Source organism: Equus caballus, chromosome 17 (assembly GCF_041296265.1).
Source record: "Equus caballus isolate H_3958 breed thoroughbred chromosome 17, TB-T2T, whole genome shotgun sequence".
In the NCBI taxonomy this organism is placed as follows: Eukaryota; Metazoa; Chordata; class Mammalia; order Perissodactyla; family Equidae; genus Equus; species Equus caballus.
Window position 1 is genome coordinate 18103174 of NC_091700.1, and position 20919 is coordinate 18124092.

The 20919-nt window shown below is 38.4% G+C and overlaps 1 protein-coding gene across 25 annotated transcripts in view; it reads right to left on the reverse strand.

Moving 5' to 3' along the window:
- Positions 1–20919, reverse strand: part of PSPC1 (paraspeckle component 1) — a 109793-nt gene that overhangs the window by 71430 nt on the left and 17444 nt on the right. For all 25 annotated transcript variants that reach the window (XR_002800950.2, XR_011427647.1, XR_011427645.1 and 22 more), the window contains exons 3-4: positions 12350–12445; positions 7965–8161 (exon numbers count right to left, since the gene is read on the reverse strand). Coding sequence is in view for 2 of the 25 variants with exons in the window: in XM_070239402.1 (XP_070095503.1) it covers positions 7965–8161; positions 12350–12445 (293 nt within the window). In the remaining 23 variants the exon portion in view is untranslated. The remainder of the gene's footprint in view (positions 1–7964; positions 8162–12349; positions 12446–20919) is intronic.

The window sequence follows — 20919 nt, forward strand, 5'->3', positions numbered from 1 at the left end:
ACATTCAACGCAAGAAGACAATCAAACATGCTATCAAGTACTCAAGAAAGGAAGAGGGATAAGATCCATAAATGTTGTATCATTCAAGTACCAGTTTAAAGTACAAGGATCACAGATAATATTTTAGAAAATGGAAGAACTCTAAGAACGTTGTTTCTGTGAAGCCTTGTTAAAGGAATCATGAAAGCTGATCAACATCAGACAATCAGGTGAACAAGAGAAAAGACATGACTCAACCTATTTAAAATACAGTCAAAATTTAAACATGTATGAGGATTATGGTTAAAGAACATTGAGTCAAAATGGAAACAGGATATCGAAGTGGTATCTGCAGTTCCATGTTCACTGTAGCATTATTCACAATAGCCAATATATGGAAACAACCATCCAATAACAGATGAACGGATAAAGATAACGTGGTGTATGTATATACAATGTAGTATATAGACACAGATATACACACAGTGTGGTATATATATATACACACTCACACAACGGAATATTATTCAGCCATGAGAAAAGGAAACTCTGCCCTTTGCAACAACAGCGATGGACCTTGAGGGCATTATACTCAGGGAAATATGCCAGACTGACAAATACTACACGGTATAAGTTAGATATGGAATCTAAAAGAAGTCAAACGCATAGGAAAACAAAGTAGAAAAGTGGTTACCAAGGGCTGAGAGGTGGTGGAAACAGACAGAGGTTGGTAAAAGGATACAAACTCTCAGCTATAAAGTGAATAAGGCCTAAAGGTCTAATACGTATAACATGGGATTCCACTGTAATGTATAATTCAAAGTTGGTAAGAGAGTAGAAATTAAATGTTCTCATCAAAATAAATAAACAAACAAAAGCAGCTTTTATACTTAAAACAACATTAAGTCAGTGTCATAAATCCAGACAAACAGAAGCAAAATAGAAAAAAGCTGAGAGGAAAAGAGAACGAAGGAAAAACCAAACATGCCTACTTCCTCATTCTTTTTTCTTTGGTAATCAGGAATCAAAAGATAACATTTAAAGGAAATAAATATACTTCCATTACTTGATTTATCAATACAAAGGCATATATAAAGAATTTTAATATAATCAAAAACTCAGTGGTGGAAGAGGAGAGACTAACAGCAAAATGCATGGCAGAGTTTATATTACCTACTGAGAGTTACATAATCACAGTTAACAAAGATAATACAAAAATAACCATGAAGAAAATTCAGGAACTGCCTCCTATACCGATGATCAGAAACAGATGGAAAAGGAAAACAATTACCTGTAATAAGCGTAATAGGATTTGGATCCAGAAAGGACTAAATAAACATCAATAAAGTATAAATGAAGAAATTATTAAGAGGTACTGGTATGCCAAATAAGAATCGATATTTACAAAAATTTGCAAAGATATATATATAAATACACATTGCAGCATTGTTTTTACTAACAAACTGGAAAGAGAACTAGATATTCCATAGATGAGTTAAATTTACAGTCATTTAACAGAATGTGGTACAACCATTTAAAAAAATGAAGCAGATCTATATGTATGTACTTACATAGAAAGTCAAAAAGTAAAGTGCAGAAGAAAATAAATAGGAGTTTTTTTCTGGTTAAAATAAATATACAGACACATATTTACTGACATATGCACGATTTCTTTTCATTAAAGGATACAAAAGAAACTGTTAAACTATAGAAGAGGGGCCAGCCACATGGCATAGTGGTTAAGTCTGGCACATTTCATTTCAGCAGCCCAGGTTCACGGGTTCGAATCCCGGGTTCAGACGTACACCACTCATCAAGCCATGCTGTGGCAGCAACCCACATACAAAACAGAGAAGACTGGCACAGATGTTAGCTCAAGACTAATTTTTCTCAAGCAAAAAAAGAGGGGGGGCCAGCCCAGTGGCATAGCGGTTAAGTTAGCATGCTCCACTTCAGCGGCCCAGGGTTTGCCGGGTTGGATCCCAGGCACAGATCTATGCACCGCTTATCAAGCCATGCTGTGGCAGGCATCCCACATATAAAGTAGAGGAAGATGGCACGATGTTAGTTCAGGGCTAATCTTCCTTAAAAAAAAAAAAAAAGAGGAAGATTAGGGCTGGCCTGATGGCATAGTTGTCAAGTTTACACACTCTGCTTCAGCAGCCTGGAGTCTGCAGGTTCAGTTCCCAGGTGTGGACCCACACACCACTCATCAAGCCATGCTGAGGCGGCATCCCACATACAAAATAGAGGAAGACTGGCACAGACGTTAGCTCAGGGCCAATCTTCCTCACCAAAAAGAAAGAAAAGTCAAAAAAAAAGAAAAACAAGATGAAGATTGGCAACAGATGTTAACTCAGAGCGATTCTTCCTCACCAAAAAAATCTTGAAAATAAATTTTAAAAAGTAATACAAAGAAGAAACAGTGATTATCACAAGAAACCAGGTGGGCACACAGAAGGGGGCACCTTTTCTGTACTATTTGAGCTCTCTACTTCCCTGATAGGTCAACTAGAGAGTTCTGCACTTCTGCAGAGCCACACAACTAAGGTTACCTTAACTCCTTGATCTGAATACACTCTTAGAAACGCTGGATGAAATATAAAATTGTAGAACAAAAAAATAAAATTGTAGATTTTTTAAACAAACTAATACTGAAGTGCTTTTATCACCTGCATACTTTCGCTGAAATAAATAGAAGATGTACTTCAGCGGAAGTAAACCCAGAAGCAAGGAATAGGATATACTAAGCAATGTGCTTTTCTAATACTATAAACTAAAATATTATTAAGAGGGGTTATAAATACAGGCATATCTCAGTTATTGCGGGTTCAGTTTCAGACCACCACAATAAAGTAAGAATCACAATAAAGCAAGTCACAAACTTTTTGGTTTCCCAATGCGTATAAAAGTTATGTTTATACTAGAGTCATAAACCATGTTAACGACATTTCAGTCAACACTGGACCACATATACAATGGTGGTTCTCTAAGATTAGTACTATACAGCCTCGGTGTGTAGTAGGATATACCATCTACGTTTGTATAAGTACACTTATATGTTTGCACAACAACGAAACTGCCTAAGGACACATCTCTCAGAACATATTCCCATCATTAAGCGATGCACGACTGTACTATATTAGGTGTATAATAGCGTTATAGCTAAAGAAACAATGTACACGCCTTAATTAACAAATACTTTATTGCTAAAAAATGCTAACCATCCTCTGAGCCTTCATCTGAGTCGTAATCTTTTTCCTGGTGGAGGGTCTTGCCACAATGTTGATGGCTGCTGACTGATCAGGGCAGTGGTTGCTGAAAGATGGGTGGCTGCAGCATTTTCTTAAAATAAGACAAAACTGAAGTTTGCCTCATTGATTTTCTTTCAAGAAGGATTTCTCTGTAGCATGCAATGCTGTTTGATAGCATTTTACCCGCAGAACTTCTTTCAAAATTGGAGTCAATCCTCTTAAATCCTGCCACTGCTTTATCAACTAAGATCATGTAATATTCTAAATCTTTTGTTATTTCAATGATCTTCACAGCATCTTCACCAGAAACAGGTTCCATCTTAAGAAACAACTTTCTTTGCTCCTCCATAAGAAGCAACTCATCATCTTTTCAAGTTTTATCATGAGATTGCAGCAATTCAGTCAGATCTTCAGGCTCCACTTCTAATTCTAGGTGTTTTGCTATTTCCACAATATCTAGTTACTTCCTCCACTGAAGTCTTGAACCTCTCAAAGTCATCCATGACGGTTGGAATCAACTTCTTCCAAACTGCTGTTAAGGCTGATATTTTGACCTCTTCCCATGAATCACAAACATCTTAATGGCATCTAGAATAGTGAATCCCTTCCAAAAGATTTTCAATTTACTTTGCCCAGATCCATCAGAGGAATCACTATCTATGGCAGCTATACCCTTATGAGATGTATCAAATAATAAGACTTGCAAGTTGAAATTACTCCTTGATCCATGGGCTGAAGAATGGACGTTGTGTTAACAGGCATGAAAACAACATTAATCTCTTGTACATCTCCATCAGAGCCCTTGGATGACCAGGTGCATTGTCAATGAGCAGTAATATTTTGAAAGAAATCATTTTTCCTGAGCAGCAGGTCTCAATAGTGGGCTTAAAAGATTCAGTAGGGGTCAGCTCGGATCCCAGGTGTGGACCTATACATATTGCTTATCAAGCCACGCTGAGGCAGGCGTCCCACATACAAAATCAAAGAAGGGCACAGATGGTAGCTCAGGGCCAATCTTCCTCAGCAAAAAGGAGGATTGGCAGCAAATGTTAGCTCAGGGCTAATCTTCCTCAAAAAGGAAAAAAAATATTCAGTAAACCATGTAGGAAATAGATGTGCTGTCACCCAGGCTTTGCTGTTCCATTTACATAGCACAGGTAGGGTAGATTTAGCATAATTCTTAAGGGCTCTGGGATTTGGAGAATGATAAATGAGCAGTGCCTTCAACTTAAAGTCACCAGCTGCACTGGCCCCTAACAAGAGAGTCAGCCTGTCCTTTGAAGCCAGGCACTGACTTCTCCTCTCTAGCTATGAAAGTCCTACATGGCATCTTCTTCCGATATACGGATGTTTCATCTACGCTGAAACTCTGCTGTTTAGTGTAGCCGCCTTCAGTAGTGATCTTAGCTAGATCTTCCGGAGAACTTGCTGCAGCATCTACATCAGCACCTGCTGCTTCACCTTGCACTGCTATGTTATGGAGACGCTTCTTTCCTTAAACCTCATGAACCAACCTCTGCTGGCTTCAAACTTTTCTTCTGCAGCTTCCTTACCTCCCTCAGCCTTCAGAGAACAGAAGAGAGTGGGCCTTGCTCTGGATTAGGCTTTGGCTGAAGGGAATGTTGTGGCTGGTTTGATCTTCTATACAGACCACGAAAACCTTCTCCATATCAGCAATAAGGCTGCTTTACTTTCTTAGCATTCATGTGTTCACTGGAATAACACTTTTAATTTCCTTCAAGAACTTTTCCTTTGCATTCACAACTTGGTTAACTGCTTGCTGCAAGAGGCCTAGCTTTTGGTCTATCTCAGCTTCAACCTGCCTTCCTCATTAACCTTAATCATTTCTGGGTTTTGATTTAAAGGGAGAGACACAAATTTCCTTTTCACTTCAACACTTAGAGGCCACTGTAGGGTTATTAACTGGCCTAATTTCAATATTGTCGTGTCTCAGGGAATATGCAGGCAAGAGGAGAAGCAGAGAGGGGGAGAAACGGCCCGTCGGTGGAAAAGTCAGAACACACACAACATTTATCAATTAAGTTTGGCACCTTATATGGGTGCAGTTCATTGTGCCCCAAAACAATTACAATAGTAATGTGAAAAATCACTCATCACAGACCACCATAACAAATAAAGTAATAATGAAAAAGTTTGAAATATGGCAAGAATTACCAAAATGTGACACAGAAACATGAAGTGAGCAAATGCTGTTAAAAAAATGGCACCAACAGACTTGTGGCAGGATTGCCACAAACCTTCAAGTTGTACAAAACGCAGTATCTGCAAAGTGCAATAAAGCAAAGCACAATAAAATGAGGTATTCCTGTAAACACACAAAAAGCAATAAAATAAAAGCTCATGGGAAATAACTCCAAAATTACTCCGCTTCAAAAGTCAAGATGCCCTTAGGAGGGAGGCAAAAATGCCCTTAGAAGGGAGGCAAAGCTTTTTAAGAGCTTAATGAGGGGCCGGCCCGGTGGCACAGCAGTTAAGTGCACACGTTACACTATGGCGGCCCGGGGTTCACTGGTTCGGATCCTGGGTGCGGACATGGCGCTGCTTGGCAAGCCATGCTGTGGTAGACATCCCACATATAAAGTAGAGGAAGATGGGCATGGATGTTAGCTCAGGGCCAGTCTTCCTCACCAAAAAGAGGAGGATTGGCAGCAGGGCTAATCTTCCTCAAAAAAAAAAAAAAGCTCTACGAAGCCTAAAGAAATGTCGTTCTTTATCATCACTATATCCTCAGTACCTGAGACAGTGTCTTCTATAACTAACATTAAATACGTGCTGACGTAATGACTGTTATACTACTGTTTGTCAGCAGCAGCAACAAATATCTTTTAGCACAAATGTTTTCATATCTAATCAATGTTATTTCCTAACTATGGCATGACTGTAGAGTGGGAAAACAAAGGGGCAAGTGCCTGGCAGGCTATGACAAGAGAACAATTCATACTGAGCAGAAGTACTACAGGAATCATGGAGCTTAGGAAACTAATTTTTTCAAAATTTCCCAGTTGATTCTGACGTGTAATCAAATTTTAAAACCACAAAACCACTGGACTGGATAAACTTAAAGTTCTCTCTTCCAGCTCTAAGCAGCCAAAATTCTGTAACTTTATCTTAGGTAATGATTTTCACATGTTCTATAACAGACGAGACTTAGTTTTAAACATATTACATGATTTTATTAGAGGAAGAGTGAACTTACAGAACTACTATGTTTAGGGTCCAAATGAAACCAGAAACATCTGGCTAGTATCTACTGTTTGTTGAGTTGGATTTTGTTTTAACTTATTTAACATAAGCATAGTTGTTCAGGGACGTGATCGTAACTGCTCAATAAACATTTACTGAATAGGAAAAAAAATAACCCTGGACTTTATCCTAAAGGAAATGAGAATCTACCAAAAACATTTAAAGATGGATGATGATCAAATTTTCACCTGTAAAAGAAATACTGGCTATCATATAAACAACAGTACAGAAGAGGCCTAGATTAGATGGCACAAAAGCCAGTAAGAAGGCTACTACAGAAACCCAGGCAGGCATCTGCGGTGCCTTCATCTCTGGGGGAAGCCAAGAGAAGGCAGATAACCATTTACTGAAATGCTAAATTAAAACAACAAAACAACAAAACTTAAGAGCAAATAGAAAACAATCGGATGCTTATTTTAAGAAATACAAAACTATTACAGATAGTGGAAAAAAGGAGTGGTAGGAAGAGCCAGGAACAACTATTTGGAGAATTAAAGAACAGAAAAGAAGGTGGTGGAGAGAGAACAATAAAGATAGGCAGGCATAAAAAGAAACCTAGAAAGAGGAAAAGGGAAGAAGAAGGGAGCTTCTGGGATATATTTAAGCAGCTTGTCATGTCACGTTAGGGATTAGACCAGTTAATATGAGAATAAATTATCAACTATTAAGACGGCACTTAGCTCAGGTGTCAAGTGTTTAAAATCTTGTCAGTAACAGAATTAGTCTTTCTGACTCCCCATATCTATCAGCATACATGAATTTTTCTCATTTCTTCCAAAGAATATATACTTCTAATCTTCTGATGTATAGTAATAATCTTAAATGGCCAACATCTGTCCTAATTCTTCTTTCCATCAAACAAAATCTTTTTTTTTTTTTTTGAGGAAGATTAGCCCTGAGCAAACTGCTGCCACTCCTCCTCTTTTTGCTGAGGAAGACTGGCCCTGAGCGAACATCTGTGCCCATCTTCCTTTACTTTATACATGGGACGCCTACCACAGCATGGCTTGTCAAGCGGTGCCATGTCCGCACCCGGGATCTAAACAGGCAAACCCCAGGCCGCCAAAGCGGAACATGCACACTTAACGGCTGCGCTGCTGCGCCACTGCGCCGGCCCCAATCAAACAAAATCTTAATATGTGACTTTATGCCATATCTACATCACAAGAACTACCAACTATGTTTCTCGTTTTGCCAGAAGAATCATGTACTTGCTACTGGCAAAATTTAACAACCCTAATTACTTCCAACAATGCTACTTATATAGGTAAAACTTACTTTTAATAAGTTTTTTTTTTTTTAAGGAAATTCTCTTGGAAAAGGGAGATTTTTGTTTCTAATATGTTGAGTTCCAATGGTCTCTAAATCCTAACTGGTAACTTAATTAGTAACAGGTATCAGTGGGAAATATAAATGAACCTCAAGAATAAAAAAAACATACCCCAACTATACAAAACCCGTTTTTACCTTGCCTCATTAGCATTAATTGGTGTTCGTGCCTAGCTGCTTCCATTTCTGCCTCCAGTTTCTCTTTGGCTTCTCTGATGTTTCTATCAACCTGCTCACGCTGCTGCTTTTCCATTTCGTCAAGAGCCTTCCATCGAGATGCATACTCAAATTCAAATGTCCCAGGTTGAGCAAAACGTGGCGGCTGTTCTCTTTCCCTAAGTTTACATTTGAAAACATGCAGAAACTTATGTTTAAAAGGTAAAATAAGGATAACAAGAACTACCATTTACTGAGCACTTACAATGTCCATGGCACTGTACTGAATCACTGCACTCCAATGTCCAGGCAAGTACTCCAATTACCTCATGGCAACACTGTAATGCAGGTTTTAACAAGCCTCAGTTTGAGAAAGTGCCGTAGGATGCCCAAATAATAAGTAATGGAACCAGGATTCAAACCTAGGCAACCTGCACTCCCCTAATTATCACCTCTAATGAAGCCCTTTCTGATTTTCAATCAACCAACAATTTCACTTAAGGCAGTCTGCAACATAGGAATCAAATATGTCCTAAGTTAACCATCCAGAATCAGATTTTTTTTCTCTAAAAGTAATTAACTTTTAGGGATAGTAGTAAAAGCAGACGGAGTTTATTGAGTGTTATGTGCCAAGTTAAGTAGCTAGGCCAAAAAATAAAGGTCTAACTTACTACAACTGTAGTTATTTAATACTTTTTTTCCCTTGCTAAACTGTAAACTCAATGAGGACATAAAATTTGTCTGTTAATTGCTGTACCTCAAGTACCTAGCACACTATCTGGTACATTGTACATATTTGCTATTAATTTCTTGAATGAACGAATAAATGATAAGCAAACGACCAAGAAATTTTTTAAAAACTAAAGACCTATGAATGCACCTGAAATTCAAAGAAATTCTTCAATTATTCTTACCTATCATAACTTGTATTAAAAACTATTGATAAGAACACAATCCCCACCCCACCCATAAAAGTATAGATGCTTTGCATCACACTTTTATTTTGGGAGGGTAGGATAAAGTTGGGAGACAGGGAGGTTGTCACAGAGGGAAAGGATGTAATAACAAGAAACAGCTTCAAAGATCTTCAAAGGTATATAAGGAAAATCAAAGTTAACCATGATCTAGGAGTTCTATACCTAAAAAATTGACTTGGATTTTTTTCTTCTTAAAGTACTGACTGAAAAAGGGAAAGGAATAGAGGGATCTACCACTCACTAACTTTTCTGAAAGAATTGTTTATTAGTCAGTAGTTTTGTTTGTTGTTTTTGTTTTGTTTTCTTTTTTTGGTGAGGAGGATTGGCCCTGAGCTAATGTCTGTTGCCAATCTGTCTCTTTTCACTTGAGGAAGATTGACCCTGAGCTAACATCTGTGCCAATCTTCCTCTATTTTGTATGTGGGACACCACCACAGCACAGCTTGACAAGCGGTATGTGCATATCTGCACCCAGGATCTGAACCTGTGAAGCCCAGGCCACGAAAGCAGAGCATGCAAATTTAACCACCATGCCACTGGGCTAGCCCCTTAGTCTGTAAGTAATTCCTAAGTCAGACGTTGACTAAAATCATAAACATAAAAAATTCTTCACTTTCTCCCAAAGGAAACACTATTGAAACAAAATGAATTTGAATCATGGTTCACATACTTTTGGAACATTCCCTTCTGAGTATAACTCTTTAGCAGTAAAACTGGGAATATAACAAGATCTTCTAAGGTTTTCTGGGATAACGAATTCATTAGATAAACAAATATCACCTATAGTACATGTCCTACCAAAGTGAGCAATACAAATTCCATTTCTCATAACACTCCAATAATTCCAGTTCAATTCCTGAATCCAATAGTATACTCTATTTCAAATTCGTAATGAAAAGCTTTAACTAGAAAAAAAGTCAAGTAAATAGGATATCACAATAAGTCTTTGAAAAATAGCTTCATAAGAGAAATTAAAATGGTTATGAGTTACAACCAATTACCACTGATCCTTCTCTGAAATAGTTTCACCCCTTGCTGTCAAGACACGCTGGTTGCCCCCCTACTCCAATGACTGCTCCCACTCAGTCTTTGCTGATTCCTTTTGATCTCCTCAACCTCTACATATTGGAGTATTCCAAGGTCAGTCTTTTGACATAGTTTTCTATCACGTGATAACTCTAGCCCAGACAGCTCACAGAAATTGCAGATGGAAATCCAACTACTTACTTAACATCTCCACTTGGATGTTCAAAAGCCATCTCAAACTTAACATGTCCAAAACAGGGTTTGTGATCTTCCCCCCCCAAAATCTGCTCCTCCTACAGGATTCTCCAAATTAGTCATTAGCAATTTCCATACTTCCAGTTACTCAGGCCCAAAACCTTGTAATCATGCTTTTAACTCTTTCTCCCACATCTCCACATCCATCAGCAAAATCCAAAGTCTATTTTCAAACTATATCTACAATCTGACCACTTCTCACCATCACCACCGTGACTACTCCATGTCAGTAGCCTCCTAAACTTATCTCCCCAACTCTACCCTTGGCTCTTAAGAATCTACTCTTAAAACAGCAGTCAGAAAGTTCCTGTTAAGATTAAGTCACTACTCTGCTCCTTCCTTTCTCATAAAACACAAAAGCAAAAGTCAGCTCAGTAGCCTTCAAGGCCCAACAGTTCGCATTCTCCCCAATATGTCCTACCTCTACTTCATCACTACTATTTCCCCCTTACTCACTATGCTTCATCCAAATCAGCCTTTTTACTGTTCCTGGGACATGCCAGAGTCTGCCCTGAGGCTCTTTATAGCTACTATTCCCTCTGCCGAGATCACTATTCTCTACCCCACCCCATTTCTGATAGCTACAAGGCTAGCTTCCACCCCCTCCTCAAGATGTTAATCAACATCACCCTGTCAGGTAGGCTTCCCTAACCACCTGTATAAAAGAGCCACAATCCTCTGCTCCACAGCACCCACTTTTCCCTGTCTTCGTTCCACTTCTTTTATTGTTTACTCCCCTTAACACCCCCACACAACATGAATTTCTGGTCTACTCTGTTCACTGATACATCTCCAACATCAGGCATATAGCAAGGACTCATAGTTAAATCAACTACAAGGAAAAACATTTAAATGCACTAAAATCAAAGAATGCTAATTAAAACAATGTGCATAAAATATCGTTTTGAACATAATCTATCAAATCTTAAAATCATAACATCCATTTTTTTGTCAGGATGAAGAAAAATATTTATATACATACACCAATGAGTGTAAATGGGTGTAAGGTTCCTGGGGAACCATGTGCCAAGATTAATCAACTTTAAAGATGCATATTCTTTCATCTAAGGCTTTATACCTCACATTAGTGGTTTTTTAAACTACTACTTCTCACCGCTTAATACATATTTCATAATCTTTGGTTCATTATTTATTATATATTATGTATCTCCACCACCAGAAATGAAAGCATCAAGAGGGCAGAAACAGTTCAAAGCTGCACTAGTAGCTCCTAGAACAGTGCCTGGCACTCCAATATTTGTTAAATGCACAGATGCAAATGTGTTACAGTTTTATTTCTTGTAATAAACAAGTGATTGGTTAAAAATAACACAAGGTGGGGGCTGGCCCTGTGGCCGAGTGGTTAAGTTCACATGCTCTGCTGCTGGCGGCCCAGAGTTTCACTGGTTCAAATCCTGGGCGCGGACATGGCACTGCTCATCAAGCCATGCTGAGGCAGCATCCCACATGCCACAACTAGAAGGATCCACAACTAAAAATATACACATATGTACCGGGGGGGGTCTTTGGGAGAAAAAGGAAAAAATAAATAAATAAAATCTTTAAAAATAAATAAATAAATAACACAATGTTATTCATATGGGCAACTTACATAAAAATACCTATATGATACTAAGTGAAAAACAACTGGCAAAAGAATAATACAAACATTTTGCAAATAGGTTATTTTTCTTTTTCATCTCTAAAAAGTTCTTCCCCTGTGCTAAGTCATTTAACTCGGACCTCCCCTACTCTACCCCCTAAAAAAGTCTCCTTTTAACTTACAATACACCTTAAGCATAGTAATTACAGAAATATTTTCACAATACCTATATTTCATTGTTTCTCTAGCATAAATATTACTGACAGTCTCCTCCTACCTATCCACCCCTGCCCCAATTATAAAAGTAGAGACTTTTCTTAGTAAAGTTAATGTTTTACCGATATACAAAAGAAAACTAGCATTCCATGTAGACCAGGCCAGTCCATTAACCAGATTATATGACTAAACACAACACCTTCTAATCCAACAATACTGGATAACAAATGTGATGTAAGAAATATCCTTGATAGCACATATTTAAAATATCTTTATTAATAAAATCTTACTTATGATATTGTTGAGTTTTCTGCATTAGCTTCTCTGGCAAGCCATCTTCATCGTCAAACTGCTCCATAGGCTCCACAATGACTGGACGCGGGGTCCTAGATAGACAAAAAGTATTAACAAAAATACAGTGTCTGGAATTAACATCCTTCTAGAAATATTTTATAACAATTCCAAGATATATACTTGGATCTCTTGAGAAAAATGTCTCAGAAGTTATCATATATAGTCATAAAAAGTCAATAAACATGTGCAGCACCAGACACAGGTGAACATCAAAGATGAATGCCTGTTTTTAGAGCAGAGTCTACTGAAGATGACAGAAACGTAAATCAACAAGAATGAACCTGTGTAACCACTGTAGCTAACTCTTACAAAGTATGATGGAAAGGAATAACTTATGTTTTATCCATGTGGTGTCATCAATCTCATGTCCCACCGTCTCAAACTCCCATCTCTGCCTACCTCCCAGCTTCCCTCTGTGTCTTGTTCAGTCTGGCTCAGAAAAATATTTCTAAAACATAAAGACAGACCTCAAGGATATCAGCCAAGAAAAAGGGAAGGAGGGGGAGCCAGAGGACACAACACATTCAAGGAGGAAGTTGGAGGGAAGAGGGAAACAATAGTAGATAATGACTTGGAAACCCTCCTTCTTTACTATTTTCCTAAGTAAAACAGGAAGAAGGGAAAGCTCATTGAGGAAAGACAAAAAAGGGAAATAAGCGGAGTGGATAATATATTGATAATAAAATTTTCCTTGCTATCACTCTCTCACCATGCAAACAATAGTGAAATCTATTGATACCACCTTCTGAACAGAGATGCTTCAGAGAAAAACAAATCACTGTTAAATTTTGAGGTGGTAACAGAAGAGCTAGAGAGGTGAAGGGGCTTTCTGGATTCCAAAAGCGTCCCTCTGCAAATAAACAAAGACCCAGAGATTAACAAAGACTTTAAGTCCTAAAATATAGGAAAAAGAAAGATATAAAATGTTTATTTAAAAATGATTCCTCAGCTAGTAGACATTTGGGATAGAAAAAGAACTGGACGCAAGTGTACAATATCTTGAGGTGATGAAGACAATTATAGAGATCTCAGATAAAATGCACAGGAACCCCAAGTAAAGAGACTTACAGGCCTCAATTTCCAGGGTGAGACCTCATATCCAACATGTAAAAAGAGAAACGTAATAAAGAATGAGTAAATACAATCTCAGAAAGTACATGCAATCCAATGAGATATGAGAAAGCAGCTGAGAGCTGGTGAGACCACTCAACCCACGAGAGGATGTAGTACTTCTAAGAAGACCCAAAGGGGCCCAGGGACAAAATGAGTAAGATGCACCATATGGACCACTTACCCACTGCAGGCCACAGCAGGGCCACAAACATTGGAATAATAACACAGCCAGATATGAACTACACCTGAGCAGAGGCAAAGACAGACAGAAACTCAAACCCGCCCCTTCAATACCACAAGGCCACCACCACCTCCAAGAGAAAAACCAGAAAAGGAAACTCAAGAAGGAAAATGTACTAAGCAGATCATTTGTCACTCAGAATATGACAGAATTACTTGGAAGTGACGACTAATTTTATGAAGTCAAGGAAATGGTGAACAACATTAGAGAATATAATGACATGACTACTATACTCTAAAATAACGTCAAGTGTTGTAACTATCAATTTTCAATTTTCAACATATCACTTTGGACGACTAGACACTCTTTTCCATTGGAGGGCAAGTACAGCCCTCTGGGAGAGAACTTGACCAATACAAATGTTATATATTTCTACCTTGTTCCTATAATTGCATTTTTTTTTTCTTGCTCAGGAAGAGTCACCCTGAGCTAACATCTGTTGCCAATCTTCCTCTATTTTGTACTTGAGTTGCTGCCACAGCATGGCCACCAACAAGTGGTACAGGTCCGTGCCTGGGAACCAAACCTAGTCTGCCAACGGGGAATGCACCAAACTTAACCACTAGACCACAGGGCGGGCCCCCTTTCAATTCTACTTCCAAAGATATACATGAATAAGTGAACAAAGGTCACTCACAATCACATTCATCATATCATATAATACAAAAAGACCATGTGTGGTGTACAAGTGATGTCCTTAAGGGACTGTGACTTATTGTATTGGGATATATGCTAAATGTGAACATTGATGGTTTCATTGTATACACCACTCCCTGTGGAAGCTGCCTTTGTCCATTTTCTTATCCACCTTGTTTATTTCACTTTGATTTTTGTGTGTTAACAAAAGTCTTAAAAACCTAACACATTCTGTTTATAGGTGTAATTGCTAAACTTATTCTTTTTACAAATCTAGGTAAATTACACAGAAAAAAAGATTAAAAAGGAAACAAAATCTGGAGTTATCTGTGAGGTTTTTTTCCTCCCCACTCTGCCCTAAATTAATCATTAGTTTGGTTGTAAAATTGATAAATGTTCCACTGTGGAAAAGTTTAAACAATATAATAAGTTTCATAGAAGTCAGTCAGTCCTGTGAAATCCTATCATTTGGAGAGTATCTCTGACCATATTTCATGAGTATCTCTTCAGATTTTCCTTTCCACTAATTTTACATAGAAAGAATCTTTCTTCAGACATCTTGTATCACCCAATATAAAATGGCATCATTTCAGATCTATGCATGTACCATAATTTTTTAACCATACCAATTAGTGTACATTTAAGGTTTCCATGTTTTCTGTAAAAATACATAATGACTAACATATTTGTGACTGATCCTCCCTCTGCTGTTCAAATATCTCTTTAGGTAGAAATGTGAGAACAAGGTAGAATATACAGTATTAAAAACATGGTGACTTAGGGGCTGGGCCCATGGCTGAGTGGTTAAGTTCGCGTGCTCCACTTCAGCGGCCCAGGGTTTCACCAGTTCCAATCCTGGGCGCAGCCCTAGCACCACTCATCAAGCCATGCTCAGGTAGCCGCCCACATAGCATAACCAGAAGGACCTACAACTAGAATATACAACCATGTACTGGAGAGCTTTGGGGAGAAGAAGGAAAAAAAAGAAAGAAAAATAAAGATAAATAAGGAAAAACGACGACTCAAAACAAAATGTGACATTTTGTGCATGCAATTAAAAAAAATGAAGGCTTATGTAATTATGCCAATTTATTTAAATACGAAACCATCTTTGCAGACATCATTTTGCAGAGCTAAAAGTTTAGTCTATTTTAACATAGTTGAGAATTTAAGAATATTGATAAAGATAAAATAATTCCTAGGATGATTAAATAAGATGTTTTATGATAAAGGAAAAATAAAATCACTAGGACCTGATAACGTTATCCCAGATTTATAAAATGATCCAATGGATCCATATAGTAATTTTCAGGGGAAAAAATGAGTTTATTCTATTTTTTAAATTTTCTTTTTGTTCTTTTGAAGACCTCTAAGAAATAAGCAATAAAATATCAATCCTTACAAATAATTAGGATTGCTCAAAAAACAAGTGAAAAACTAAAATTGGACCCAGCTGACACTGACGGGACCCCAAGAGTTAAGGGTGATTCTCTGGAAAGATAACTGGCAATTTATGCTTCCACTCACAGCAGATATGTCTAGATAACACTTTTGTTTCCAATATATAAGCAAAAGAAATATTACAATGTTGTTTGTATTAAAGAAATATTTCTTCAGCATCTAAAAGTAACCCCATTTAATAAAAAGATATGTGATAAAGCAAATAAAATGTAAGAAAAAGCAATCTCTTTCAAATATGAGTATAAAACAGGAAAAGTATAAAAAATCACTAATGGAACAATCACTTGTGTGCAGAAAAGAGTTGACAGGGGCCAGCCCTGTGGCTGAGTGGTTAAGTTCACGCGCTCCGCTTCACCGGCCTAGGGTTTCGCTGGTTAGGATCCTGGGCTCGGACATGGCACCACTCATTAAGCCATGCTGAGGTGGCATCTCACATGCCACAACAAGAAGGACCCACAACTGAAAATATACAACTATGTACAGGGGGCTTTGAGAGAAAAAGGAAAAATAAAATCTTAAAAGAAAAAGAAAAGAAGAGTTGACAAAGCAGGCCTGAAACTGCTATCACACACCATAGGATAAGGCTGGTTTTGTGTGCCAAAACTGTTTGCATCCTTTGGTTTATGTTAAACATAAACTTTCTGAGTTTGTTTCCTGCTGGGAGTCTGAAATTTTGCTATTTACCAGATGAGGGAACTTACAAAACTGATACTCCATCCTTCACCCCGCAACACGCACACACAACATACACTCCTAGGGTCAGCTGAACTTCCCCAGGTAGTTAATACTTCATTCGTATGTCTCCATTAGTTGCTGGATGAATTAAGCAAGTCCTGTGTGACTCAACTGGGCAAGGACTGTTGGAAGCTTGTACCTAGTTTCCTCCAGACTTCACCTCACGTACACTTTTCCTTCGCTGATTTTGTTCTGTATTCTTTTGCAGTAATAAATCTTAGTCATAAGACTATATGCTGAGGCCTGAGTCCTTTCAGTGAACCACCAAACCCAGGGGTGGTCCTGGAGATCCCCAAGACACACCTGTAAGCACACTAATCAAATATAACTTCTGCTGACATATTCACATTTTTACTTTGTCTTTTTTTAATAATCAGTTTGTTAACACAAATTTGGATCACAGCAAACATCTAGTTTTGTGTCTTTTTTTACATGCTAAATTAATATTTTACTTATAGAAAAATAAGTTTTAGGGCAGCTGTTAAAACAGAATATGTGCATAGCCAAATGCTCTTCCATAAACAAACGTGGAGTTTGTCATTTGTTTAGTTTTGTTTGTATTTATATCGAGATACAATTTACATGCCATGAAATTCACCCTTCTAAAGTGTACAGTTCAGTGATTTTTAGTATGTGCAATCATCATCACAATCTAATCCCAGAATATTTTCATCACCCCAAATAGAAACCCCAAACTCATTAGCCGTCAACGCCCCATATCCTTTCCCCTGAGCCTCTGGCAACTAGTCTAGTTTCTTTCTCTATGCTATATATCCCCTTAAAAAAGAATGCTTTTCAAGAGTACTGCATTTTCCAAAGTCATAAAATATTCTTTGCAAAATAACTACGTATTAATCCACTGCAAGTATATTCTACTTGATCAATTTTCTTATTAATAAATTTAGATCTCTGGGGCTGGCCCCATGGCCAAGTGGTTAAGTTCACACGCTCCGCTGCAGGTGGCCCAGTGTTTCGTTGGTTCAAATCCTGGGCAAGGACACGGCACTGCTCATCAAACCACACTGAGGTAGCGTCCCACATGCCACAAATGGAAGGACCCACAACAAAGAATATACAACTATGTACTGGGGGGCTTTGGGGAGAAAAATGAAAACAATAAAATCTTTAAAAGAATAAATAAATTTAGATCTCTAATATTTTGTTATTAGAAATAGTGATAAAGCAGATACAAAGTAATATACCAACTTTTAAGCAAATATATTTACTTAAAAATACATGATAGGGGGCTGGCCCAGTGGTGCAGCGGTTAAGTTCATAAGTTCACACGTTCCGCTTCTCGGAGGCCCAGGGTTCACCGGTTCAGATCCAGGGTGCGGACATGGCGCCGCTCAGCACACCATGCTGTGGTAGGCGTCCCACATATAAAGTAGAGGAAGATGGGCCAGGCTTCCTCAGCAAAAAAGAGGAGGACTGGCAGTAGTTAGCTCAGGGCTAATCTTCCTCAAAAAGAAAAAAAATACATGATATTAGTGAGTCAAAGAAGCTTAAGGTTTTTATACCCAGTACTTAAATCCCTTCCAGAAACACAGTGACCAACTTCCATTAGCACCAGGAGTTATAAAAAGACTCACGTAGCTTCACTTTCATTCACTGGATATTTTCAAACCTTTGCCAATACAACAGATCACAAAAAAAAAAGGTTTAGGGGCGGCCCCATGGCCAAGTGGTTAAGTTCACACGCTCTGCTTCGGCAGCCCAGGGTTTCACTGTTTCAGATCCTGGGCGCAGACATGACACCACTCATTAGGCCATGCTGAGGCGGCGTCCCACATGCCACAACTAGAAGGACCCACAACTAAAAAAATATACAACTATGTACTGGGGGCGCTTTGGGGAGAAAAAGGAAAAACATAATATCTTAAAAAAAAGTTTCAGGGGCCGGCCCAGTGGCGCAGCAGTTAAGTGCACACATTCCGCTTCTCGGCAGCCCAGGGTTCGCCAGTTCAGATCCCAGGTGTGGTCATGACACCGCCTGGCACACCATGCTGTGGCAGGTGCCCATATGTAAAGTAGAGGAAGATGGGCATGGATGTTAGCTCAGGGCCAGTCTTCCTCACCAAAAAGAGGAGGATTGGCAGTAGTTAGCTCAGGGCTAATCTTCCTCAAAAAAAAAAAAAGTTATACTGTATGGGTTAGCAAAATTCAATTAGTTTACAAAGAAACCATTTAAGCTTTTTGCAAAGAAACTCTGGAATAAATTTACTCCAAAAAGCCTACACTCAGGGAGCCAGCCCGGTGGCACAGTGGTTAAGTGCGCACATTCCTCTTTGGCGGCCCAGGGTTTGTCAGTTCAGATCCCGAGTGAGGACATGGCACTGCTTCACAAGCCATGCTGTGTAGGAATCCCATGTATAAAGTAGAGAAAGATGGGCACCGATGTTAGCTCAGGGCCAGTCTTCCTCAGCAAAAAGAGGAGGATTGGCAGCAGATGTTAGCTCAGGGCTAATCTTCAAAAAAGAAAGAAAGAAAAGGAAAGGAAAGAAAAAAATCTATACCCAGGAAAAAAGACTGATCATCAAACATTTGTGTATCATATTGTCACAAGTTTAGTGATTGCAGAAAAAAGGGAAACCACCTAAATGTCTAATGGGATATCCAATGTCCAAGAGAGGAATACAGTCATGCATCTCTTAACAACAGAGATATGGTCCAAGAACTGCGTTATTAGGCAATTTCATCATTGTGCAAACATCACAGGGTGTACTTTCACAAGCCTAGATGGTATAGCCGACTACACACCTAGGCTACATGGTATTAATCTTATGGGACGACCGTCTTATATTCGGTCCAAAGTTGACCAAAACATCATTAAGTGGTACATGACCATAATTAAGTCTGGAATAATTATAATGAAATAATATGCAGCATTTTAATGATATAAGAAAAAACGCACAAAATAACAGTAAGGAAAACTTTATAAAAAGATGATTCTTACTGGGGCCAGCCTAGTGGTGCAGCAGTTAAGTTCGCACGTTCTGATTCAGTGGCCCGGGGTTTGCCAATTCAGATCCTGGGTGCTGACCTACACACACACCGTTTGTCAAGCCATGCTGTGGTAGGCATCCCACATATAAAGCAGAGGAAAATGGGCACAGATCTTAGTCCAGGACCAGTCTTCCTCAGCAAAAAAAAAAAGAAGAAGAAGAAGAAAAAAATGATTTTTACTAAGGAGAAATTCTTGGGTTTATCATAAATGAATAAATCTCAACCGTAATAAAATAGGTAGTGAAGTAAAGGAGAAGGTCTAGCATGTCTTGGAATCTTCTCTCCTACAAAGTTAAAATAAGAGAGTAGCAGTAAAAACTCTCAAAAGTCTAAGAGGAAACAAATGCAAATTGAAGCACATTCTGAAAAACAACTGTTTTGGACTCTTCAAAAATGCCAATGTCATGACACTGACATTTTTGTCATTTGGGAAACTATTATAGATAAAAAGAAATTATACACATGATAACTAAATTCAATGCGTGATCTTGATTGAATACAAGATTAAAATAAAAGTTATAAAGGACATTAGTAGGCAATGGGGGAAATTTAAATATGGACTGAATAATTAGATAAGAATATTGAATAAATGTTAAACTTCCTCAGGGTGACAATTATATTGTGGCTTTATAAGGGAATTTTTTTCTTTCTTGAGGAAGATTAGCCCTGAGCTAACTACCACCAATCCTCCTCTTTTTGCTGAGGAAGACTGGCCCTGAGCTAACATCCATGCCCATCTTCCTCTAGTTTATATGTAGGACGCCTGCCACAGCATCACTTGACAAGTGATGTGTAGGTGTGCACCGGGGATCTGAACCAGTGAACCCCAGGCTGCCAAAGCAGGACATGCAAACTTAACTGCTGCACCACCCGGCCAGCCCCCATGAGGATGTCTAACTAATAGCAAAATTCCTGAGCAAGGAGAGGTGACAGAAAGAATACACCACTCCACTTGTAGCACAATACAAAAAGTAATGGATTTAGCCTCAGACTAAATACCACCATTTATTAGCTGTGCACTCTGAGTTACATTAACATCTCTGGGCCAATTTCCTCATCTGAAAAATTGGACAAATAATCAGCGGTGTTGCAGAAATCTAAGAGCTCATGATTATGAAATATCTGACAGATAATAAAATGGTCACACCTTGCCCATTCCCTCAAAGTTATTTTCAAATTATTCTAAAAGCTACCCGTAAGAAATCGTTAAATATTTATTAATGCCTGACTCTGACTTTAAAAAAAACACCAATTAATGAAAGCTTGTAGTGGAAAAAAATACTAATCACATGTCTTGCCTATTGTTTCAGTTCC